Source organism: Macaca mulatta, chromosome 18 (assembly GCF_049350105.2).
Source record: "Macaca mulatta isolate MMU2019108-1 chromosome 18, T2T-MMU8v2.0, whole genome shotgun sequence".
Taxonomy (NCBI): domain Eukaryota; kingdom Metazoa; phylum Chordata; class Mammalia; order Primates; family Cercopithecidae; genus Macaca; species Macaca mulatta.
This window is the reverse complement of record NC_133423.1, coordinates 43,564,515-43,590,609: the sequence shown is the minus strand read 5'-3', so window position 1 is coordinate 43,590,609 and position 26,095 is coordinate 43,564,515. Positions and strand designations below refer to the sequence as shown.

The 26,095-nt window shown below is 51.0% G+C and overlaps 1 protein-coding gene across 23 annotated transcripts in view; it reads left to right on the top strand.

The window, feature by feature from the left end:
- The window catches only part of CTIF (cap binding complex dependent translation initiation factor), a 336,570-nt gene that overhangs the window by 213,620 nt on the left and 96,855 nt on the right, over positions 1-26,095 (top strand). For 12 of the 23 annotated variants that reach the window (XM_077975487.1, XM_077975479.1, XM_077975488.1 and 9 more), the window contains 2 exons: positions 17,736-18,228; positions 21,254-21,553. In XM_077975487.1, coding sequence (XP_077831613.1) covers positions 17,736-18,228; positions 21,254-21,553 — 793 coding nt within the window. Of the gene's footprint in view, positions 1-17,735; positions 18,229-21,253; positions 21,606-26,095 lie in introns of all 23 variants that reach the window. The other 11 variants (XM_077975493.1, XM_077975485.1, XM_077975494.1 and 8 more) reach the window with 3 other exon arrangements.

Here is a 26,095-nt window from a genome sequence, read left to right as displayed (position 1 = left end):
GACTGTCCTTTCTCCAGAAACCCCACCCAAGCTGCAAGTCCCAGATCTGCTCTTAGCAGAATGGTCAGGGGTCAGACTGGTGTTCCTCAGTTTACTCTGGCACTTTTATGCCTAAGGACCAGGAGCAAGAAGTATTTCTATCCATCACTCAGGACATCCTGGGCTACTCAGTCCTTGCCCTTGGCCTGCCTTGACTGTCACCTCTTCCCTTACTGCACACCTTGTTCCTTTGTGTCACCAGGGAGCAGAGATGCTCTGGCTTTGGAAGGAGTGGACACCAGCTCCCAGGACCTCTCCCTACCCGTGGTCAACTCACTGGAAGCCTGGAGTAGCTGAAACCAGACCGTTAAAAAATTCCTGATGGGTTCTAGAAATATTACAGTGTTTTATTTGTAATATTTATCTAGCCCCCCCATGCCCCGACCCCACCAAGTCCAGAAATATAGCATCGTGGTTAAGAGTGTGGGCTCTCCTCAGCTGTGTGACCTGGGGCAAGTTACTTCACTTCTTTATGCGTGTTTCATCAGCTATAAAATGAGGACAATAATGTCACTGTCTACCCCATAGAACTGTGGTGATGATTGAGTAAGCATATTTGTGTTCTTAGAATAGCGTCTTGGACAGAGAAAGCACCATACACGTCATTCATTATCCTGGCAGTTGTTATTGTTAGAAAAGACAACTGGGTCCCAGAGAGGTGTTTCCTCTAGGCCAGTGTCACACAGTTAACAGCCACAGGTTGGAGTAGAGCCGGTAGCCTGCCTCTCCAGCCAGAGTCTGCTCTTTACTCTGCCCCTCCCTCTCCTTGGTGCATGTTGCCAGGCAGTGGGCACTCCGTGAGCCTAAAATACCCAGGTGCTACCCTACCCCACCCTGTGTCCTGCCAGCTCTGCCAGCACTGGCCCAGCCCACTCCATCAGCCACATCGCCAGGGCCATCTTTTTTTTTTTTTTTTGAGACGGAGTCTTGCTTTGTTGTCCAGGCTGGAGTGCAGTGATGCAATCTCGGCTCACTGCAACCTCCACCCCCCAGGTTCAAGTGATTCTCCTGCCTCAGCCTCCCAAAGAGCTGGGATTACAGGCATACACCACCATGCCTGGCTGATTTTTTTGTATTCTTAGTACGGGTAGGATTTTGTCCTGTTGACCAGGCTGGTCTCAAACTCCTGACCTCAGGTGATCCTCCTGCCTTGGCCTCCCAACCTGCTGGGATTACAGGCATGAACCACCATGCCTGGCCAACCAAGGCCATCTTTAAGAGGCCTGGCTCAGTTTCTCACCCAAAAGAAGCGGACTCATGGGGCTGAGAGCCTCCCACTCTGCTGTCCTCTCCTCATCTTCATCTTACCTTGGGCCACACTCAGCACAAGAAGGGAGCACAGGGCGCCTCCCGGGGAACAGAGAGCCAGTGAGTGCTGCTGGGACCAAGGGCCTGACACCTGCCTCCTTGTCCTCCAGCTCAGAAACCACTTACCAGGGCTCCTGACCCACAGCAAAAATCTAAACACTTATTTCCAGTGGAGCCCAATACCAACTGTAGAAAGCCAGGCAGGGGCAGAAGAACAGGATGTGGTCCCTGCCTGCCTCCAGGGATGAGCTGTGGACATAGGCCATAAACATGCAGACATTTATTCTCAACACTAGGAAAAGGTCCCGGGACAGACAGGGCCTTTCTCTGGGCCAGGGTAACCAGGACCGTTTCCTGAAGGAGACAGCACATGAGCTCCCCAAGAAGCAAGAGATGTGTTGAGGCAAAGATGAGTGGGGAGGGAGTTCCTGCAGGGGAATGGCATGGGTGCTCATAGGGAGAAAGAAAGGAGCAGGGCAGGTTGCAGCACAGTGTCCAGGGTGCCCCGGGATTCTTCTCAAGCCTTGAGGCTCCCCAGAGGGCAAGCAGAGGAATCCAGACCCTTGTGGATGCTCCCCAAAGGGGCTGTAGACCCAAGGTTGCCTGTAAGGGGCTGAACCTGACGCAGGAACCCTAGAGATGCCAGAGGACGCACCTTCTGCATTCGGGCCTCCTGGGTTCATGCGCAGACAGCGAGAGCGCCATGTCTGGAGTCCTGACTTGTCACTGCTGCCGTTTCCCGAGTGAGCGATGACAGCAGCAGCAGAATCAACTTATTGAGCCTTGCTCTGTGTCAGAGCAACACAGAGCCAAGGCGCAGCTCATTTAACCCTTGGAAACCAATGCAATCGCCTTTATCATCATTATTCTCCCATTTCACAAATGGAAAAACTGAGGCATGGACAGTAAGCGCCTTGCCCAGGGGCCCATACTAGAAAGTGACTGGGTCCAGAGTCTGGCTGGGTCCAGAGTCTGGCTCTCCCTGCTTCTGCCAGGGGTATTGGGGTGTTTTTTCATCTTTAAACAGCGCAGTGTGAATTCTTGCCTGTGGGCGTGGGGTGAGCATCAGGGCTTCGTGGAGATGGGAGCAGCACACCCAGGACTCGGCCCCTCCACCAGTTTATCACTCAGCAGCCCAGAGAGCCACTCTGGTGGTTTTGACCATTACACATTTTAAATTATTTTTATTCTTAGTCAAATATTTAATTTTTTACCCATAATGGACAGTTGGTTAAAGGCAGGAAGCATTAAAGAACACTGATATTAAAAGGCTGGTTCATGAGGAACACGTAAGTGGTAATAATTCTGCACATATGCCTCAGGGTGCTCTGGCCGGATCTGCAAGCCTCATTCATCTGGTCAGAGTTCTCGTGTGGCAGCTCCTGCAGCTTGCAGAGCTTCACAACCCCAGGCTGGAGGCAGACGGAGCCCAACACCCATCTATCTGACTCTGTGTCCACAGGGAGCCAAAGCCCTCCTCACTCACGTCATGCAATTTGGATAGAAGCACTTCCTAAAAACTCTCAGGTCTCAGAATTTAGAAACAAAGCAAGAATATTACAAAATCAAACCGGTTGATTTTTGTTTTTTTAGAAAAACAGAAAATTCAAGAATTCCAAACAGCAGGCCATGAAATCAGTTTTTACTTTTTGTTTCTTTTTATGCCTTATATAGTCAAACTTTAGCCTACAGTTTAGTGTATACTGATGCCAAATCCACAATGTGATGGTAATATGTCATTTTGAAATTTCTTTGTAGAAAATCATGCTTTTGCTTTCATAACTCGTTTGCAATAAATGAAGAAGAATGCATCACTTGATAATTGGCAGAAGGCTAAATTTTGCCTGTATTCATGAATGTTATTAAAGATCGGGTTAAACACAAATCTTGTAATTCACCTCCAATAACATATCAATCTAAAAACTGTATTTGACATAAAGTAACTTCTTTAGTACTACCAAAAATAACAAAATTGTTTTTTAACACTTAAGAGTGTTTCCAAGAGAAAATATTATGGTGACAGGAATTCTCAAGTCCCAAAGAGTTAAGCAAGATTCAGCTGCGGCAGCCCTCTAAACTGCCCCAGTTTCCACGAAGGTGAAAATAAGAATAATGAGAACTCATCCTTTTTCCCTCCCGTTGAGGGGCTAGGTCTCCTGATAAGTGCCTTACAGGCCTACCCCCGAGAGGAGGGGCTTACTTTGAGAAATTTGACCACAAGTGCTTTCCAAAAGGTCAAACTGACTTGCTTTTGGTGAGTGCTGGTACACAGGCCCTCCCAAGTTCCCCAAGATGTGGGAGGGTTTGGCCGCCCTTCAGACTGTGCCCAGACACTCAAGTTCCATTAAGGATTCTATTGGTTCCAAGTACACAGATGCACAATGAGCTCTGTGTTCAACCCTGGTAGTGCCATCCTACGGTAAGGGGTCTCTGCAGTTTCCCCTCCTGCTAGGTGCAGCAGGACCCCCTCGTGTCAATTTCATTGTATTTCATTTGGTTTGCCCAGTGTGTAAGAAATTGACTTAAGAAAAATTGCCACCAAGCCTTTGTTGAGCTTGGCATTTCTTCTAGAATGGCCTCTCCCCTCCTCCCTTTTAACTAAATCCTGCTTATTTTTAAAAACTTTTGATTCTGACAAAATTTCAGACTCTCAGAAAAGTTGCAGGAATAGTACAAAGAATTCTCATATATCCATCACCCAGTTTCCTGTGATGTTAACATTTTATCCTTCTCTCTCTCGTATACATTTTTTTCTGACCCGTCTGAGAGTAAGTTGCCAAAATGATACCGTTTTACTGCTAAATATTTCACAGTGTGTTTCTTTAAAACAAAGACTTTTTTTCATAACCACAATACAATTCTCAAATTCAGGAAACTGACATAGATACGATACTGTAATTGAGTCTATAGACCTTACTCATATTTCTCTAACGATTGATCCTAGACTGTGGGCTGCATTCAATTGTGATGACTTGTTAGTATCTTTTAACCTGGGGCAGTTCTTTTTTTTTTTTTCTTTTGAGATGGAGTCTCAGTCTGTCGCCCAGGCTGGAGTGCAGTGGCGCAATCTCGGCTCACTGCAAGCTTCCATCTCCCGGGTTCACACCATTCTCCTGCCTCCGCCTCCCCAGCAGCTGGGACTACAGGTGCACATCACCACGCCCGGCTAATTTTTTGTATTTTTAGTAGAGACAGGGTTTCACGGTGTTAGCCATGATGGTCTCGATCTCCTGACCTTGTGATCTGCCCACCTCGGCCTCCCAAAGTGCTGGGATTACAGGCGTGAGCCACCGTGCCCGGCCAACCTGGGGCAGTTCTTAAGTCTTTGTATTTCATGACATTGGCCTTTTTTTTAAAGAGTGACCAGTTATTTTTGTAGAAGGTCCCTCAATGTCAGTTTCTCTGGCATTTCTTCATGATTGGACTTGGGTTATACGCACTGTAGTGATGTGACCTTCCCAGTGCACCTTGTCAGGAGGTATGTGCTGTTCTTTAATCCCCTGCCTGGTGATGTTAACTGTGATTACCTGGCTAAGGTGGTGCCTGCCAAGTTTCTCCACTGTAAAGTTACAAGTTTTCCCTTTGTAATTAAGAAATATCTTTGGGGAGATATTTTGAGGCTATGCCAATGTTCTGTTTTTCTTCAAACTTTCACCCACTGACTTCTATTGATGATTCTTGTTTGAAACAATTATGCTTATGGTGGTTGCCAAATGATTTTCTAATTCCATCATTCCTTCTAAATGTATTAGTTGCCTTTTATCATAAGGGAAAGCCTTTCATTGACTTTTAACTCACTGCTCTAAGCCTCAGGACCCCAGCATTTGGGAACTAGTAGAGCAGGTCTTTGTCCCGGAATACACAGGCTGACTCTTAGCTGAGTGGTGTTTAATGTGAAGGTTATCAGCACCCTGCTACCAGGTCCCTTGTATTTTGGAAGGTTCTAGACAAAGAAACTGTCCGCTGGGAAGCCATGTTCCAAGATGGCTGGGCTGGGGGTTCTGCTGTGCATGAAACCTTGAGGAGTCCTCTCTGTGATAATGTCTCACCACGGCCCCATCAGTTCCACCAGCCCTGGCTCAAAAATGTGGCCCAGAGAGGCCCTACTCCAGCTAACTCCATTTCATATTTCCTCTCCTTCCCAGGATGGAAAAACAGCCTTTCAGGGACAAGCGAACCTGTCAGTAATGAAGTCGTGAGTGAAGGAGACAGTCCCAGAAGGGTGGCTGGGCTGTGAGGCCTAATGGAGTGAGGTGGCTGGCGGCATTCTCCGCCAAGAGCCTGGAAGCTCCACAGCCCACGAAGCCCAGCTGGCTCCTCTGTGTCCCATCTGCGGGGTCATCTTTGCTTCCCGTGGGGGCCTTTCCCCAACAAGGGCCGGCATCCCCTCCCAGGGCCAGCCCAAGGCAGAGGGAATGTGGACAAGGTTTATCATCACCCTGTGGTCAGAACTTTTAGCTCAGGCTGTTAGCTGTTTTCCAGCCCCCAGGCACACCCACGACACCTGTCTGCTCTCAGAGGTGCCCCAGGCTCCACGCTGTCCCTCTTGAAAAGTGTCACTCCTGTGCTGCGCTCCCCTGGAACGCTTGTGTGTGGGACACCAGGGTCACAGATTGCTGGCCTGATGGAGTACTCGGTGCATACTGATTGAAGTGAGAACGTGTGGGGAGGGTCTTGATGGGTGTGGAAGATCAGGCACAGGGACAAGCAGGTGAGGCACTATGATGGTGGCACCGCCTCTCTAGCTCTTGCCTGGTAGACAGGAGGGCCAGGCTGGTCAGGAGGAGTCAGAAATTAGGTGAGAGGGAGCATTGTCACCAAAGGTTTCAGGTCAGAGCGTGGCAAGATGACAGGCCACACAGCAGGATGGACAGAGGAGAGAGGCCTCAGTGTGGCATGGTCTCTTCATCCAGAAACAGAGACTTTGAAGGCCTGGGTCAAAAATGCTGAGTCCAGCACCCTGGCGCCTGATCCAGGATGGAGCTGAGTTCCCCGGCAGTCTTAAGGGGATCCTCCCATCCCCACCGCTTCTCTGTCTCCATCCAACCTCCAACCACTGCCAGTGTCTCTACTCTTCTTTTTCAAGGTATTTCTCTTGGTTCTGTGGGTCCTTCCATTACCTCACCTCCTCCAGGAAGCCCTCCCTAACCTCACCCGGAGAACTCACCAGACCCCTTGTCTTGTCCCATGCTGTGGTGGATGGTTCTTTGAATAGACATAGCAATTTTGCCGCTAGATTTTAAGATCCCCAAGGGCAGGAACCATATGTTATGTTGCTTTGTGGCAACCTGAGCCCCTACGCATAACAAATACACCAGAGTTTGATCAGATTTTAGGATTGCAAAGGAAGACTCAAAAGCTGGTATGTGGCTCTAACCAGATCTCAGGGGAGAGGCCAGCCTGAGAAACAATATTCTTCATTTGTTGGATCAAATGTGGTTTTCAATGAATCAAGAAGAAACTACGATGGGTGAGGAGGCTACCATCGGCCAGCTTGCCAACCAGTGCTGAGCCTCCAGTGCCCCATCTCCTGCCCCCGCAAGCTCCCAGTGGGTTCCTGGCTAAGAATCTTGGGAAACCCCAGTAGGCAGGCTTGCATGGAGGGCCTCTAGCCAGAAGTAGAGAGGTGCGCTGGGCAGGGGAAGGGCCTGCACTGGAGCCAACAGGGTGGCGGCCCACACACAGCTCAGGCCGCTGAGGTGTGTTCATTGTCCTAGGGAAGCTCCTGACACCTCGGAGTCCTGGGGTCACTATTCGGTTTCATGCCCAGGCCTTGAAGTGAAACACTTCATTCAGAAAGTCTAGGAGAAGAGAAATTGGCTTGTTCAAGAGGATTTTGCGACCAGGGGCTGCGGCTCACGCTTATAATCCCAGTGCTCTGAGAAGCCAAGGTAAATGGAGGGCTTCGGCCCAGGAGTTCAAGACCAGCATTAGCAGCATAGCAAAACTCCTGTCTCTATAAACATTTAAAAAAAAAACAAATTAGCCAGTCATGGTGGCACGAGCCTGTAGTCCTAGCTACTTGGGAGACTGAGGTGGGAGGATCACTTGAGCCCTGGAGGTCAAGGTTGCATGAACTATGGTCATGCCACTGCACTCCAGCCTGGACAACAGAGCAAAACCCAAACCCCTGACTCTAAGAAATAATAATAATAATAATTTAACAAAAAAGGAGGTTTTTGTTATAGGTCACCCCATCAATGGCCAAAGTAATGGAGAAAGCAGCCCTTTCCACCAGTCCCAAGATGGACTTTGACGAATTACAATGCCCAGTCCTTTGCACTTTCTCAGTTATTCCTACCAGATTATTTTAAATAGCAGTGAGGAAGTTTTTCTAGAAGAGCACAGATGGGTCAGTCTCTTGGAGTGAAGAGCACAGGTGCAAGATGGGGGTTCAGGCCCTGGTCCTGGATGGGCTTGCTGCTCAACCTCTCCCAAGGGGGAAAGGCTCCCCCAGGGTTGCTGTAAGGATCAAGGGGGAACATGTGTGTCCCCAGCAGATGGGGGCCACTCAGTGTTTGTTAAATCTGAGTACCATGGTGACTTGGGACGAAGGGAGGGAGGGAAAGAGGGAGGGATAATGATGGTGCTAAACTGAGTGTCACTACATCTTTACTCCACCTTCACTCCAGCCCTGAGAGTGGAAGGAAAGTCAGAAACCCAGAGGTGTGGGACAGTGTGGGACAATGGAGTCAGGCCCATTCCCTGGGAAGGCACCTCCCGGAGATCGGCGCAGCCCGTCCTCACAGCTACCGTGTGCATAGCTGTTATGAGGGCCATTTGATTGATAAGATAACAGAGGGGCAGAGAAGTTAAGTGACTTGTCCAAGACCACCCAGCTAGACCAGGGCAAAACTAGCATATGAACCCAAGGCTGTCTAGCTTTCGAGTTGTCACCACATCAGGCTGTCTCTCCAGATGAGAACTCTTTAGAGGGCTGCTGAGGTCCAGGAGGGCTTCCTGGATGACGTGCTGGTTGCAGAATAGGCAATAGCTAATTAGTGAGGTATAGGGCACTGCGGTTTCTAACTGTTGGTCAGTGATCAGACACCTCCCATGACAGGAAGCTCACCATGTCCCCCGACAGACCCCTCTGTTGCAGGGCAGCCATCCCCATGAGAAAGTTCCTTCGGTAAGTGAGTCCAGGCTGCATCTCTGAGCCTTGCCTCTACTGGCCGCTCCTCCCCACCCCTCATTTTTCAGACAGACTCCATGATTGGTCGCATCTGGGATTTTAAAGAACTTTTAGGTGACTTTCTCTCCATGTGCCTTCCTCTTGGTCCTAGCTTTTCTAGTTTAAGGGCTGTTCCACCACGCCGAGTTGGTGAGATTAAAACAGGCAAGAAAGAGTGACTTCCGGGAGAGCGACTTCTAGGTCAATCAACTCGTGGGATGAGTGAGACAGCAGAGGGCCAGCTAAGGCCCATCGGCCAGGGTACCGAGGCCAGCTATGGTGGATTCAAATGGCCGGGCTTTGGGCCGGTGGTAGAGGAAGTCACTGAAGGTGGATCCCAAGCTGTGGGGACCCCGTCACAGTATTTCCCTCGGGATGATGGTAGTGAATGTTGGGTGATGAAGAGTTTCATGGTGGGAAACTATGCCCAAAGCTCAGCCCTTAGAGCCCAAAACCAGAAGAGAATCCAGACATCCTGGGGTCTCTTCCTTGACCTAACATTTGAAACAGCCCCAGTCTTCCCATCTGTACTATGGGTACATGGTGTGATCCCTCCCTCTGCATAGCTGGAGGATTCGTGCTCTATTGCTTGGAAAACCCACGGCATAATAATATTACAAACAAACACTAATATAGCACTTATATCAAGTCCTTTAAAACTCACAAGAACCCTATGAGATAGTTTTCTATTTGTTCCCATTTTACAGGGGAAGAAGCTAAGGCACAGAGCAGTTAAGGAACTTGCCCAAAGTTGAACAGCTGAAAGTGCAGCGTCAGGATTTGAACTCTGGGGATCTGGCTCCAAAGTCCATACTTCAAACTTCCAGGAACTACTGTGAAGCTCAGGGGATGCCCAGAGCCACCAGCAGGCTGCAGTGAGGGTCCATGGGCCAGATCCGGGAGACTGCAGGCCTTGGCAGGCTGAGCGGAAGGGCGAGGGCCTTCCCCTGGAAACACTCCACCAGGTTCACGCGGAGCCTGGCGACTCCCCAGGGCAGCCGCGTGCTCTTCCCATGACATCACGCTGCCTCAGAACTTTTGAGGCTGAGGATTCTTGGAATGCTGGATTCACCCTGGAACAAAAATAATACCTCGTATTTAGAACGTGCTTTTGTTCCCCACACGCTTTCCCGGGCTTCATTTCATTGTAGCCTCAGACTAGCCTTGTGATCCAGGCAGGAGTCCTGTAGGTGGGAGGCCACCCTAAGAACCTGAGTCGGGATTGGTCTCCCCATTCTGCAGGTGGGAACACTGAGCCACAGGGAGTTGAGTGGTTAGCCAAAGCTGCCCAGCAAACTGGTTCTGGGCAATGTGGGCCAAGAGCCCTGGATTTCCAGTGGGGTTGAGAGGAGGCCTCAGAAATGGGTCCGCAGTTGAGTGAAGCTCAGAACCCCATAGAATATCCCCAAGAAAGCCTTTTTCCCTTGGCCTTCTGTGCTGCCCCAAGATGGAGGAAGGTGGCAGGAGTCTGCACGCTTTCCTCCCTTCACCACGAGGCAGCAGTGAAGACAGAGGGGCCACCCCAAAAACAAACCCCCAGCCCTGCCCCACAGGCCCCAGCCACAGGAACCAGCAGACTGTGGTGGGAAAGGGCTGTTCCCAGCACAGATGGAAACCAAGGACTGCTGCGGCTTCTGTGGTTTTCCCCAGACGCAGTGGAGCCAAGGCTGGCTGGCCGGATCTCCAACCCTCCCATCCAGAGCCCTCCCAGGCTCTCCCCTCACCAGCCCCAGCCTCCCCATTCCCAGCAGGCCCTGGCTCAGCCCTCCGCCTTTGCTTCTGCACCACACGCTGCCATAGGACAGCCCACGGCTCCCTCCTTGCTGACTTTGGCTGAGGCCTGTGGTCCTCTGAATTTGGGTTTAGTGGCTCAGCAATGGTGTGCAAGCTGCCCTACACTCTCAGCACCCTCAGTGTGGTGGCTGAGGGCACACATTCGGGGGCCAAACTACCTAAGTTCAAACCCAGACGCTGCTTGGTGCAAGCTGTGTGGCATTGGGCAAGTTTCTTACCCTTTCTGTGCTTTGAAGATCTCTCTGTAAAATGGGGTGAACAATAGTGCTTCTTTTGGGGTTAAATGAAAGCCATGCCTGGCTCACTGTAACTGCTTCCTACATGTTAGCTATGAACCATTCTTTTGCATCCCTGTGATGTGAGTTTGAGTCCTATGGCCTCAGGGCCACACTTAGAGTGTGTAAACTGCCTGAGTCCAGGGCCTGCGCTTGGTTTATGCTCCAATGGGACTGTCTTGACTTTCTCAATAGCTTTTGAACCAGGCGCCCACATTTTCATCTTGCACTGGGTTCCACTCATTATGTGGCCAGTCTGCCTCCAGGCCAGAGTAGGACGTAGGACTGTGCCGCTCTCTGCTTCCTTTCCTTTGTGACTCCTGTCCTGGGATGAAGCTAGAGACCTGTTTCTGTAACTAATGGATTTACATCTGTCTCTCCAAATGGACCCTCAGCTTCATGAAGGCAGCAGCACTGTGCACTGGTCATTGCTGCCTCCTCCCCAGATCATGAGGAAGAGAGAGAGAAGGCTCTGCCTCATCTGAAGGAAGTGGATGGTTTGGGAGCATTTCAGAGGCACACACAAGACACTCCGGTGGCAGAGACATGGGTGTGATGTAGGGCGTTCCAGACTGTAATCGTATCAGGAGTCTGGAGGGCTCGGGTGGGACCCTGGGAGCTGGGGAAGGCTCCCGCTCAGGTCTGGACCTTAAGACCTGGATGGGATTAGGGGAGTGCTGAAGGACTCCATAGGGACAGCTGAACAGCTTTGTCACACACATACCCTGCCTCCACCCCAACTTCTCTCAGAGGGCTGCAGGAGCTATGTGGCCTCAGGTGAACCCACTGACATCTCTGATTAACCTCTGGGCAGAACAGAGTCTCAGCATGTGTTTAATTAATGAAACAACATTGAACCAGCCGTTCTCTGCATCATTTATTGTTCATTCATTCATTCATTCTACAGTTGGTGAGAAAAGTCTTTGCCTGTAGGGTACAGAGGTACCAGTCAGACCTTGCTTCTATTCCAGAGCATCATTCGGCGAGGTAAACATCTGATTTCTAAAGCTTTTAGTCCATGCAGTGAGATACCACACTTCTTACATGAACTTTTGCCTAGGCTGGCAAAGACCTCAATCTTGAATTGTTTTCCACCCAACTCTGAGCAAAGAGAGCCACAAAATCTATTGGAGTGGGAGAGTCTGCAGCTTGGCTGGCCGCCCACGGTGGCAGGAGTATTTCTGATGCATGCTGGCCCTCTCCTCTCAGGGTTGTCAGGAGGGAGTGTTCGGGAAGCAGCTGGTCCAGTGCTGCTGTTGCCGCCATGATGATAACGATGGGCCCTGGCGATTACAGGGCCTGTGTGTTGCCTAAGCTTTGTAGCAATGCCCCCAGTTCTCCATAGAGCACTGAGATCTCCAATAAGTAATTGTTAAATCCAGTCATATGGCGCGTTACAGCAGAAACAGATCTGAGTTCCGATGAGGGCTTTGCCACTAACTAGCTGGGCAACCCTAGAAGAACAAAGCAACCTCTCTGGACCTTGGTTTTCTTATCCATCATGCTGTAACTCATGTAATCCTCACAACTGCCCCTCAGGTGGGGACTGGCACAGCTGGAAACAGACACAGAGAGGTGAGATCACCCAGCCCATGAAACTGAGTGGCACAGTGCCAGGCTCTGTGCACGCTGCCATCCCCCAGACAGACCTGGCAAGGAGCGTCCTTCAGGGGACACCCATCATCTGATTCAGCCCTGCGCGCACCATGGGTGCTGTTAGTGCAGGTCACTGTGATCCTTGTCTCTGAGGGTTCATCAGCCAATGCCATGATGTCCCTTGGTTGACTCCCTCATGAGGGAAGAAAACCTCCCCTCCCTTATACTTTTCCTTTTTAGGCTTCCCCATCATTCTGCAAACTGGGGTGGGTGTGTGTGGCGACTTTTGTTCCTGGGTCCTATATGCCATCACTTGGCTAAGCAGCCCCTGAGCTGCAAAGAAATTGCTGGTGCCTGTGCCTCCGAGCCTCACTGCAACTCTTGCATTGTCCCAGGTGGCTGGGCCAGGGCAGGCAGAGCTCACTCAGGGCATGTGTAGGTGGGCAGGAGTGGAGGTGCCTACGCTGGTAATAAGCAGTCATCACTTTTCCTGAAGGCAAGAAATATGAGCCCATGCATAGTTTTAAAACCACTTGCCCTAGGAATTTTGCTTTCAGAAATTTTTAAGCAGACCTACAAATTATGTGGTAAAGTGTCCGACATGGAGAGAACCATAATAAGTCAGTGGCCCTCAGAATATCTAGTTGGGAACGATTATGAAATAAAAAACGAACAGAGGGACATTTGTCTCCATTTGGACTGCTGTTAAAACCATTTTAAAACAAAATTTGAAGTTATTCTCCCTACACCCACCTCCCAAAATGCAGCTGTGGTGTTCTGAGAACATTTTTGTTTTTTTGTATAAAAGAGAGCAGTCTTAGAGTGAAACAAGACATCTGATTTCAGAACCCAAAGAAGAAAGAATAAACTAAATGAACGATGGAAAAAGCATAAACTGACAATTTCCATTCTCAAAAAAATAAATAAATAAAAAGCATTATTTTCCCAACAGCAGGTGTTGCCAGTAGCACAAATGGAATATTAACCTTATCTCCTGGGCCATTCTTCCTGACCCGAAGAAGACTTCCCCAGAAGTAGACGCAGAGAGATGAGGTTTTGCCCTTCTTGCTTGCAGGGCTGCAAAACTGGGTGTCCAGTATGTTTCCCAACCCCGGATCCACATATCCATGTGTCTGAGACCAAGTGCAGCCTCCTTGCCGGGTTTCTGGGAGCAAAAGTGGCTCATCCCTGGCCCAGCCAAACCCCAAACCCACAGGTTTCGTGGGGAGCAGCCAGCTGGCCCCTGAATGAAGGTATCGATGAAACCCAGCGCCAGCAAACACAGAAGAGAGAGGAGCTGGTTTTGGCTGGCCCAGCCAACGACCGCTGACAAATATTTGTGAATGGCCGGAGCAGGGAAGCCTGGGTCTCCATTGTTGGAGAATGAGGCCCAACCCCAAGTCTGTTCCAGTGCCCTTAGCGGCCCTTTTGGCTCCTTCTCCGGCAAAGAACTTGGACCTCATGCAGTTATCACCACCGAGGTCTCAGTGGCCATTCAGCCCTTTCTCTCTATTAGTAGAGGTCACTACGGTCTTTGTCCCAGAGTGTTCGTCAGCCAAGGAGGCTATAAAGGAGACTAGGAGACAGACGGGAGGTGGTTGCAAGGTGCTGTGATTAGTTGACAGGCTTAGCCCACTCATGGAGCCCATGGCAGTCCCTCTGCCGTGGGAGTGCACCTCATGGAGCCTCAGTTGTCTTATCTGTCGAATGGGAAGAAAGGTTCTCGGCCCGCCTGCACACAGAGGCCAGTCCCAGCAATTACTTGCCCTGAGAACTAAGCAAGGCCTTGTGCAGGAAGAAGGAAAAGGGAGGACAGAGGGACAATCTTTTTTTTTTTTTTTTTTTTTTTTTTTTAGACGGAGTCTTGCTCTGTCGCCCAGGCTGGAGTGCAGTGGCCAGATCTCAGCTCACTGCAAGCTCGGCCTCCCGGGTTCACGCCATTCTCCTGCCTCAGCCTCCCAAGTAGCTGGGACTACAGGCGCCCGCCACCTCGCCCGGCTAGTTTTTTGTACTTTTTAGTAGAGACGGGGTTTCACCGTATTAACCAGGATGGTCTCGATCTCCTGACCTCGTGATCCGCCTGTCTCGGCCTCCCAAAGTGCTGGGATTACAGGCTTGAGCCACCGCGCCCAGCCCAGAGGGACAATCTTAATGCCTCTTTCTCCAGTGGCATCTGGTTTCTTCTCTGCCCTCCCGGGGCCCACCCAGTTGATTCTATCTGCCGTTTAGCTCTATATCAAGACCTCCTTCTTTTGAACCTGTTAGTCTTGCCTACCCAATTAGGAGGGAACACTTGAGGTGGACTCCCTGGCTTCCCTCCCAACTGAGCATGGCTTTCCACATGTACAAAGGAGCCGCCGCCCAGCAAGGGTGAGCCTGAGCACTCCCACTAGTGCCAAGTGGCCTAGGACATTCTTGGCCATTGCTAGATTGTCAGGACTGGCTGGCTCCAAGCTCTTTCGAACTAGGAAGACATGGAATTCCGGGTCCCTCCAGATTTCCAGGAATGAGCTGCAAAAGCCCTGCAGGAGCCAGCTGATTTCTTTCTGGAGCCCCTGACCACCAGCCATGTAGCAATTACTTCCTTCCCCTCCAGGTAGACAGAAGTTGTTTTCTTTTCTGGGGGTGGAGGCGTGCACTGGGTAGAGAGAGGGAAATCCCTGATATGGCAAGTGGGAAACCAGGCAGTTTCAAGACGGATGTTGGGAAGGGCTTGGTCAACCATCCTTTGGGGACATTTCTTGGGCCATAGCTGCAGGCGCCACAAAAATTCTAAATAAGGATGACAAAAGTTGTGAGAATCAATTATTATCTGCCAGGGAATTTCCAAGGTTCCTCTCTGGGCTTAAAAATAACTCACGTTGAAAGAACAAAGAGCATGGAAGGAGCAATTAGTTGAAAGTAATTGAGAAGTTAAAGGAGGGAGAATTCACAAAAAGTCACAGGCACGAGGCGCCCTGAGGAGTGGTCTGTGGGCCACAGTTTCTGCTGGGTTCTCCAATGGGGGTTGCCTTATACTCTGCAGAATGAGGGCTGCAGCTCTCCATGCTGACTCAGGCATTTGGGGGTGGGCTGGGCTGGGTAATCGGAAGGCCAGTTGGTGGTAGAATCACTGGGAGGAACCTGACTCAAGGGCCCCACTTTTCTGATGGGGCCCAACTCTTCTCCAGGTGCTGGTGCTGATAGCTCCTACCCTGCCATGGGGAGTGAAACTGAATATTTCAGCAATGCCATTGAGGAGGGAGGTGTGTTTGGGAATGGAGGGGCTGTCTCTCCCACCCAAGTGTCAAGGCAACAGTGCCCTTGCCCAGGAATGTATATCAGAACCCAACAAGATTGAACTTGGACACCAGGGATGAAAAATGTCATGCAGGCCTCCTGAGAAGGGCCCAGGGCATGCCTAGTCAGCAGGATTCAGTTCAGGGTGCCAGATTTTTACAGATATTTTAATAATGATTCTTAAATTATTGAAATAAATACAGACAACCCCAAACCTTGGACACTGTATATAAAAACAAACCTAAGAAGACTCTGAAAGGTAGAAAGCAGACAGACAGGTCAGGGACCTTGGGAGCTGAAGAATGACACACGGCTGATTTCCTGGGGTTTTCCTCTTGGCTCAGATATCCCAGACTTGGAGCTAAAGAAACTGGAGACCCAGAAACACGCTGAGGCCCAAGCAGACAAACGGAGCCCCAACAAAAGCCTACTCTTTCTAGCCAGAGGACCAGGAAAGGGGCAGCCTAGCAAGAGAGAAAACTCGAGACAGTAGCTACTTTCCTCCAGCCAAACCCCCCTGCAGGAACTGTAGCCCCACTCCCACCCACCACTCCACTGGAGGTCCAATGAGGGGCAAGGTACCCAACACCCCAACAGGGTGGGATCAAAGGGACTGTCATCCCCATTGGGGATAATGAGCTACTAAGCTTTTCAATGGTGGCTTTTCAATGAAAAAAAAAATTTTTACTAATTTTAGTGGGAAAAAATAATGCATTCAACCCCAACCCAACCCAGGATACCCTCAATTTTTCACAGATAAAATGTATCAAGTAAATATTAAAATTGAATTTGTGTAAGTAATAAGCAATAAGTTGTAAGTAAATAAATACAATTTGTTCAAAACATGCTGTGCAATGAAGGTCTGTGGTACCCAAGATGGGTGACGGAGGAGGTGCAGAGCTTATTCTTCAGAAGTTTGTTATCTTTCTGCAAAATCTTTCCACTATTTTACAACCTTTGAGGAATTCCTGCTTATCTTGTGCTCCAGCTGCACTTCCAGTAAAGTTGTGGCATGGAAAACACCCTGAGGGTAAGATGGAGTTTGAACATAGTAGTGCTTTGAGTGGCAGGAAGCAGCCTTCGAGCCAGCCAGAAGGGTCATGAGAATGCCCCTCACCACCTCTTCACTTGTCTTTTGGCCACAACTCAAAAGTTTGGGGTTTGTTCCTGGTGCACAACTCATACCTGTTCCCTGTGCTTAGAGAGTGTTGTCAGATGAGCCTGTCTTGACCTACACCCATCATGTTGAATATTCCTTCTGTATCTGTTTGCTAGGTTGCTATAACAGAGTACCACAGACTGGGCTGTGTAAACAACAGGCATTTTATTTTCTGACACTTCTGGAGGCTGGAAGTCCAAGATGAAGGTGTCAGTGGGGTTGATTTCTTCTGAGGCCTCTCTCCTTGAACTGCAGATGGTCTCCTTCTTGCTGTGTGTCTATGTGGTCTTTCTTCTGGGCATGTAGCCTCCCTGGTGTCTCTGTGTGTCAAAGGTTCCTCTTGTTATAAGGCCACTAGTCAATTCGGATTAGGGCGCACCCTAACAGACTCATTTAATTTAATCACCTCTTTAAAGGTGATTTGTCACATCTCTTCTCCAAATACAGTCACATTCTGAAGTATTGGGGGTTAAGGCTTCAACATATGAAGTTTTGGGGGGTGATGGGGGACACAATTTAGCCCATAAAAAATTCTTATAGCATGTTTAGTTTGTGGGTTTAGGGGTGACAATGACAATGTTCCAGGAAAAAAAAAAAAGTTGTTTGAAAGGGATATAACTTTTCAAAAAGCATTATGGTGAATAGTCATTCGTAGGAAGGTGCTTGTGAGAAGCAGATCTGTGTATGCATCTTTGCTGGTACATGCATAGACTATGTCTGGAAGATTCACACACGTGGAACGGCGGCTTCCAAGGCCATAAGTGATGACAGAGTCAGAGGCAGGAGGGTTCCCTGTTATCTGCTACTGGATTTTTAAAATTTTGTTCCACATGCATGCATTCACACATATTCTAATAAGTGAATAAAGTACTGATTTTAAGGAAAGAATTGGCTTTGGTCCTCTGCAGTAGCAAGGACCCATCCGCCTGTTCTCTGCTGTATCCCCAAGCGCCGTCACAGACTCTGGCACGTAGAAGGTGTTCAGGAAGTGTTTGTTGGAAGAATGAATATATGGACAAGGCAATGACTTCCTGTTCTGGCGGCTGGGCACAGGGACTCTGACTGGCCCGCCCAGTGATCGCCCTCTCTGTCTTTCCTCTTCCGTTTACAGGCGGCAGCAGAGACCTCCAGGGGGGAACAAGCCCCAACAGCATGGTGACCACCAGCCAGGCAGTGCCAAACACAACAGGGACCACCAGAAATCGTACCAGGGGGGCTCAGCGCCCCACCCCTCAGGGAGACCCACTCACCACGGCTACAGCCAGAACCGGCGCTGGCACCATGGCAACATGAAGCACCCACCAGGCGACAAGGGGGAGGCAGGCACACACCGCAATGCCAAAGAGACCATGACCATCGAGAGCCCAAAACTAGAGGACACTGCAGGGGACACCGGGCACAGCGGCCTCGAGGCCCCCCGCAGCCCTGACACCCTGGCCCCGGTGGCTTCTGAGCGGCTGCCCCCACAGCAGCCAGGGGGGCCAGAGGTTGAGACAAAACGTAAAGACAGTATTCTTCCCGAGCGCACTGGGGAGCGGCCCAAAATTACCCTGCTCCAGTCTTCCAAAGACAGACTGCGGCGAAGGCTAAAGGAAAAGGTACCGGTAATTGAATTTTTGTTGTTCTCTTGCACCAGGGAGGACAGCAAGAGGTAGGCACTTTGGTAGGTGGGCACAGTGCAGAGCCTTGTGGGTTTGGGGGTCTGGGGAGCCATGTACAGGGAAGCAGGGGCTTCTATGACTGCAGGGACCCACCACACTGGTCCACCACTGCCAGCAGCTAGGGCCATCATGAACCCCTCCAGCACACTGGGGCTTTTCACCCTCTAGCCTCCAAGAGGCCCAGGGTAGGCACTTGGCACCAGCCCCCAGCCCAAGGGAGTCGAGGGAAGAGATGCATGCCTGGGAGTGATGGGGGAGGTGCAGGGAGCATTTTCTAGGGTTAGATATTGTTTGTGCTGAAGGGACACATGTTTTTCCCCAAACGGGGAAACATGGAGCTTATGAAAGAAGGACTGAAGCTTTTCTACAGGTGAGTACCATCCAGGCAGAGGTGAGTTGTTCAGAGTGGGAGCAGGCTGATTCCAGCCTTCCTGTTTCCTGCCTTCATCATCCAGCGGCCAGGGAGTGCTCTACAGTGCAGACCGTAAGGCAGCTCCATTCTCAGCATCTCGCAGGTGCCCGCCTGCGCCAGCATAAGCCCGAAAGTGAGGCCTCCTTACGTTTGCTCCTGGGAGCCTCTTTCTGCACCCTGGTCCTGGCCTGGCCCACAGCTTCAGTAGATGACCCTAACCTCCAGAAGAGGGCTAGGGATTTGTACTGGCAGCATTAAGTCTACTGTGCTCACCCTAGCACCACCACCCCGACCCCACTGCCCAGCAAGGGCACAGGTAAGGTCACCCTGGAGAAGACCTGTCCCAAGAAAGGCCAGCTTGCCCACAGCCATCCCACACAGCAGCAGCGCCTACAGAGTCTTCCTCCTGGGGCTTCTGCAGAGCTCCATGTTCTAGGCTTCTCCTCCATCTTCCTCTACTGCTGTCTTTCCTCAGGCTCTTGCCCCAGAGGCCAGGCCCAAGGTCCACACTCAGGCAGGATAAGGCAGGTCGGACCTCTTCTTGGATCTACTCTTGAAGATAAGATGCTGCTCCCAGTATCCGCCCCACCAAGTCCTCTAGAGTTCTGCTAAATGTAACTGCAGGGCGGCAGAATGGAAACAGCACGGGCTTTAGAACGCAGCTGAGCAGGCTCAGACTTCACTTTGCCTTTGACTGGCTGGGTGGTCTTGGGCAAGTCACCTAACCTCCCTGAGCCCCAGTTACTCATCTGTAAAATGGGCGTAATACTACACACCTTGCTGAGAGACCGTGAAGGTTAAGTGAGAGAACGTGTACAGATGTGTTCTTGTGGGTAGTTCCTATTCTATATGCAGATCACTGTTCCTGCCCTGGGGCCCAGATGGTCTGGAGAGAGGGGTATATGGGGGAATGGAACAGAGAAGGTAGATCTATAGATCAGTTTCAAGAACTCCACTCAGGCGAGGCCTCCTGAACTCCTGGACCAAGAAGACATGGGCTCAGGCTCAGGCTGGGTCACTCCCCACTCTGCTAGCTGCTCACTCTAAAAAAGGGTAAATCCTAGGTGGCCACCAGCCACATCCTCAACATTTTCATCAAGGAAAGCAACACTGTCCTTCTCCCTTTCAAGAGACAGGTAAAGCGTGAGATGTCTCTTGAGGTGGGGAGTTGTGTCCTATTAAATTTACCCAGGGACTCAGAGTAGCCTTCCCTGAAGAGGTGGTTGGGTTTGAGGAGAAGAACTAGGACACCCTATTCCTTCACCCAGGATTCAGCCCTTTTTTTTTTTTTTTTTTTTTTTTGAGACAGAGTCTCGCTCTGTCGCCCAGGCTGGAGTGCAGTGGTGCAATCTCGGCTCACTGCAAGCTCCGCCTCCCAGGTTCACGCCATTCTCCTGCCTCAGCCTCCTGAGTATTCGGTTCTCGAGCGAGAGACTATATGCCCTTGGAACTCGATCCCACCATGGAAGGGCTCAAGGAAAGCTATAGATTTTCTCATCTAACCTCACCGTGTTACCTGTGAGGAACCTGAGATCCAGAGAGTGAAATCACTTACCCAAAGCAACACAGCTGGAGGTACAGAGTGGGTGGGATCTAGAGCCTTCTAGCCCAGAGCTTCTATTGTCAGAGCTCAGAAGTCTGTGCCTTCTAGCCCAGAGCTTCTATTGTCAGAGCTTAGAAGTCTGTGCCTTCTAGCCCAGAGCTTCTATTGTCAGGGACAGAAGAAAAAGCGTGGATCTCATTTCATGACCCTGACCCTGCCCTTCCAGCCAGATCTCACTTCCCCACAGTTAAGTTGTTCCCATTCTTGGCCACCAAGAATGAGTCAATACAACAAGATGACATTTTTTTCTTCTTCAAGCCCCTGATCTGATCCTAGTTGCAGTGAAACCTCCTAAGGCTGTAGGGCTTTTTACTTGTAATGTCCCTCCTAGAAGCACCAACTGTTTTAGTGGCACATGGGAGGATTCCTTCGTGTGTGGCATATGTCTACAGTCTCCACAGGACAAAAAGCCAGGGCTGTGCCCACAGGGAGCCCTATGTCCAGAGAACAAGTCATCCTTGGACATTCGGAGCTGAGGGTGTGGGGGACAAGGTGGGCACTGCCTGGGCCACTTTTAACCACCACTGCAGGCATTTTGGATCTGACTTGCCTTCCTGACCAAGTCTTCCTACCCTCATTTTCTCTTTGGCCCGATTTCATATTTGTTATCTTATTTCCTCTTTCATAAGCTCCATTAAATCATTTCTAAATTAAGCCATTTGATGGACAAATAAACAAAAAAAAAGCCAATGTATGTGAGAATCCTGGGTAGGAGCTAGAAGCCAAAAGCAGTATCAGCCCTGGATGTCATAGGGGCCAAGAAAAAAGGAAACAAGGAACTTTTGGCGCGTGAGGGGTCTTTGGTGGAGGTTCCCAGAGGGACCAGCCCTCAGATCCAGGAAAGTAGGCCTGGTCCTGCTTTCTGGGGGTGGCCACCCTTTTTCCACCGGGCCACCCCCACACAGAGACCTCGGCTTCACTCAGGCACATTCATTTGTCTCCGACACCCCCAGGATGAAGTGGCCGTGGAGACGACCACTCCCCAGCAGAACAAGATGGACAAGCTGATCGAGATCCTGAACAGCATGCGAAACAACAGCAGCGACGTGGACGCCAAGCTCACCACCTTCATGGAGGAGGCCCAGAACTCCACCAACTCCGAGGAGATGCTGGGCGAGATCGTGCGCACCATCTACCAGAAGGCCGTGTCCGACCGCAGCTTCGCCTTCACCGCCGCCAAGCTCTGCGACAAGATGGCGCTCTTCATGGTGGAGGGAACCAAGTTCCGGAGCCTGCTCCTCAACATGCTGCAGGTAACCGGACACCGGCCGCCACTGCCCCACGCCCCCTGCCCCTCTGTGTTCGGTGAGTTATTCCTAGCGAGAAGGCTGCGAGTTCTGGCCACAGTTGGACTTTTCCCAAGTTCTGCCCTTGCCCGATTAATTATAGAAAACACAAAGGCAGTCAAGGGGCCAGGAATGAGCGGCTGGATTTGTGTGTGTTTATGTGTGGGCTCCCTGGTTACGATGGACCAATATAATTTTATAGGTGCTTTATGTTTAACCAGCCTTTCCCACTTTCTATTTTCATAATGAGAGGCTGGCTCTTGGTCTCACCCTAGCTTTGTGCTTTGACCTCTCCACATCCAAGCAGACATGAACTTGCTGTGGACTTCTCTTTTCCTCCTCCTTCCACCCAGGGCCAGATCCTTAGACCTTTGCAGGTGTGTAGGTGGTCATCGCTGGTAGTGAGATGGGTTTGAGCAAAGTCACACACGAGCAGAAAAGGGACAGTCTGTCAGCTTGGACGGAGCTTAGCAACATTTCATCTCACAAGTACCTGCTTGTCTGTATGGGCAGTAGCAGACAAGCTGGTGGCCCCAAAACTGGTGACATCAGGCAGATAGCAGGGTCGTGGGATGGTGGCTATACCAGGTCCTGGGACTGTCCTTGGAGACCCTTGGCTGGGGCAGAGCCATTTCTCCTTTCCTCCTATTTTGTATTTTAGAGACTAGTTGAGATACAAAGTGAGTTGCCAGTCCAGGTGAGATAAAATGGTAGTTTCCAAGTAATGAAGTAGAATGGCAGGCTACAGAGCCATCTTAACTAGGTTGACCATACAATAGATCATCCGAACTGCAACACTTGTGAGAGTCAAAGGGGGTTCAGTTCATAATTATACCTAGACAACAGGTGTAAACAAGGGCACATGGCCACCCTCACCTTAACCACGTGGTTCGCAGTCTGCCGTCTTCCCTAAAAGCTGGAAGGAAGTTGCCGCTAAGGCCACCTCCGCATGTAGCCGGCAGGGCTCCATCCCCACCCACCCTCTCCTCTGCATGTGAGTTGCACTCACTGCAACATGAGCCCTCCCTGGCCAGCCTGGGCTGCTTCTCTCCTGCTCCAGGCCCTGATCAGGTTCCCATTCCTGGATCGCCCACACTCCCCTGGTGACGAATTCCCGTATTACCTGAGGGATTTGCACATGGGGCATGTTCCTCGCGGGCCGGAATGTCCTGGGAGCATGTGGAGAGTGGCGGGCAGGGAGAAGCCTGTCTGCCACAGAGCGCCCGGCACAGGCGAGTCAGAGACAGCATCAGCCTATGGTCTTGGCTTTAGGTTTTGTTTTTCAAAAAGGGGCCAGGATGGGGCAAGAGTTCTAGACAATGGTTGCCAGCTCCAAGTAACCCAGCCTGACCCAGTGACAGACAGGCACCCAGGGCATGGGGCACTTGGGGAGGGCAACTGGCTGCAGGGGCCACCTCAGATCGGGCATTTCTTCCAACCTGCCGTGGTAAGGGTGGCCTCACCCACAAGTGTCCAGCAGACCATCAATCGTGGGGAACACTCAGCCACAAAGGGGGCCCTACGGCCCCTGCGCTCACCTCTCAATCAACCACTAAGTGCACTGGCTTAGGACAGCCTCCAGATGTCCCAGCAGGAAGGGAACCCGTTTGGCTGTGTTTAACTCAACAAAGTCCCCTGCATTCCCCAGCTAAGAACTTCTTGTGGGATTAGTGTGCTGAGAGACAGTTTGGCAAACACTACGGCAGGGAAAAAACACAAAATTCAAAGCTGGGAAGGAAGGATTCCAGACTTGATTCGTTTGTCATCAGTTGGAGCTTGGCCTCTGTAGTTCCCTCTGGGAAAGCGCAAACAATAGCCTTCATCAGTGCACCGTTGATTTTGCGCTGCTGGAGATGAGCTGGGGCCTCAGGAAGGGGCGCGAGGGACCCCGTGTGAGCCTTTCCCTTTCTCATGCTCCCAAGGCTTTGCCACTGGCAGGAAACTGTCCTGGGTCCCTAAATCCTCACAAACCCGCTCACCCCATATTGTGGCTCAATGGTAGGTCTGTCATGAGTGATGCAGGCTTTGGGACCAGCCCCAGAAACCCAGCCCTGTGGGTGCCACCTTGTCTCTGGGGCAGAGAACTGGCAGTCCACATCCTGCTCCCCACCCCTCACCAGCCAGGCTGAACCTCCCACTATACCCTGCATGGAAGGACTCTCCCCCAGCCCAGAATTCACTTCCCTATCCCACTCTGAGCATGCACCTCCTCCTGAAGCAACTCACACTCCTTCTTCAGGTGGTGCTGAGGCCCCACTTTCCAGGAAGCACCAGCCCTTCTCCTGTCCCAGCACCTCTCATCCTGTAGCCACAATGTTCAGTCACCCTCCTAGTATTCACTGTGTGCCAGGCACCAGCCTGGGGACTGAGCATACAGCAGTCAGTGAATGGGCACAGCTTTGTCCTTAAGAGGTTTGCAGTGAAGAAGGGGTTGAACTTAAACCAATGGCCACGTGAATCCACAGTGACAAACTGGGGTGTGTGCTGTTACTGCCCTCCTATCTTGGGCTCTGGGAGGTGGGAACCCCTCTACTTTCTGCACCTCTGTATCCCAGGGGCTGCACAGTGCCTGGTGCTAGAGGGCCCTCGGTTGTCATGGAGAAATAGATGTCTGAAAAGGAAGGCGCTAGAAGCCTACCTTCTCCTGAGCTAGGGGCCTGCGGGGACAGCTGAAGTCCAGGGCAAGAAGGGAATCCCCCTGCCACAAGGCAGTCACGGCTTACATTCTGAGGCTTCAGAGCAGCTCCTCCTCCCCTCCCCCACAGCAGAGGAAGCCAGCCATTTGCCTAGGTAGAGTACCTGAGGGTCAGGTCTTTAGAAATCGAAATGTCCACGTAGGCCACCACTCACCACTGTTCACCACCTGCAGTCCCAGCTTTCATGTGAGCCAAGGAGGGAGCCCCTTGAGAGTATAACCAGAGGCTTGATCTGCGTACTCAGGCCTCCTGGGTGGCTAGACAATGCCCTTTCGGCTGCCATGGGAAGGCGGGTAGACTGTGCTGGTGCCGGGCTGCCCTGACCCCACAATGGCCCCCTAACTCCAAGGCCCAGAGGACACCTGAACCACATCTGGCTGAGCCTCCTCAGGCCCTGTGCCCCCTCTCTGCAGCCAAGGAGACAGAGGTGCAGCGGGCCTTTCTGGGCAGCATAATTCATGGCCCCTCACCACCCAACCCCAAGAGGTGCAAGAAAAGAAAGCGATGGGCTGGGCTTAGCACAACTAGCTTTCCCTCTTAACACCTCCAGGGATGTCTTTTTTCACCTGACTTCATTTTCTGGCAAACTATGTTTGCATTCCTTCCTGGCAGGCAGTTCTAGACCCGGCCTGCACAGCCTTCCCCACTGCTTCCTCCCTGAGGTTTGCACTCAGCTCCATCCACTCAAGGCCCATCTGGCTCTAGGTCCCCAACCAGCACCTGGTTCGGTTTGGCAGCCTCCGAGATGCCCCATAGGATCAGGTTCAGCTACCATTTCCACACACAAGTTCTGGGACCTGGCTTAGCAATGCAGGCTCCAAAGGGGCCAGGGTGTGAAGTGCCTCCTTAGCACAGCTCCCAGCAGCGGTCTTTACACTTGGTTCTCCCTGGCTGACTTCTCTTGCTGCCAGGGCTTTGATGATGCGAGCCAGCAGCATGGAGGGAGAGGGGCAACCTCAGATGTGGTCAACAGTCTGTAGCAGAGGTATAAGGGCTCTTGCCAAGCTGGGGTGCAGCCCCCGTGGAGTGGGAAGTGCAGGGTGGGAGAAGGGAGAAGGTCTAAGGTCCTTTAACCCTTCCCAGCCAGACTCAGCACTGCTATCTCAAGAAACCCAGAAGCACCATTCTCATGAGCCATGACAGTGCTGGAGCCCCTGGGGTCTCAGAGGACCCCGTCACCAATCCCACAGCTCCAAAATGGTCTTCAGTTTTTATATCCAAGCCAATTCCTTTTTGTCTGAAATGTGGCCCTTTTTTTAGTAGTGTCCTTGTAAGTAAAACTCTGTTTATTAAACAGACATTTCTTAAATGTACCAAGCATGTTGTCTTTATTAGGTCAGGGGTTCTCAAATTGGAATGTGCATATGAGTCACGTGGCATTTTGTTTAAATGCAGGTTCTGATGCAGGAGGCCTGGGATGGGCTTGAGCTTCTGCATTTCAAACATGCTCCTGGTAGATGCTAGTGCTCTCATCCAGGGATCACAGTGGGAAGTCACAAGGCATTGAATGACTGATGGTTTGTAGGTGGTGGCTTTGTTTCATAGATGGGCAGACTAAAGCACAGTCTCACCCGTGTGATTGTCAGAGTGGAGGTCTGGCCTGGGAATATTGCATTTCAGATACTGGCTCTTCTTTAGGTCAGTGGTTCTCAGCCTCGCTGTGCATGAGAATCATTAAAACATAGCAGGCAGGGGGCCTACCCCTCATCAGTTGATTTAGATTCTCCAAGGACACAACCCGGGCATTCCTTAGCCAGGGGGGAACACCGCCATTGAGACACCCCAGAGACACCTGACTGTTTCATCGTGGCCA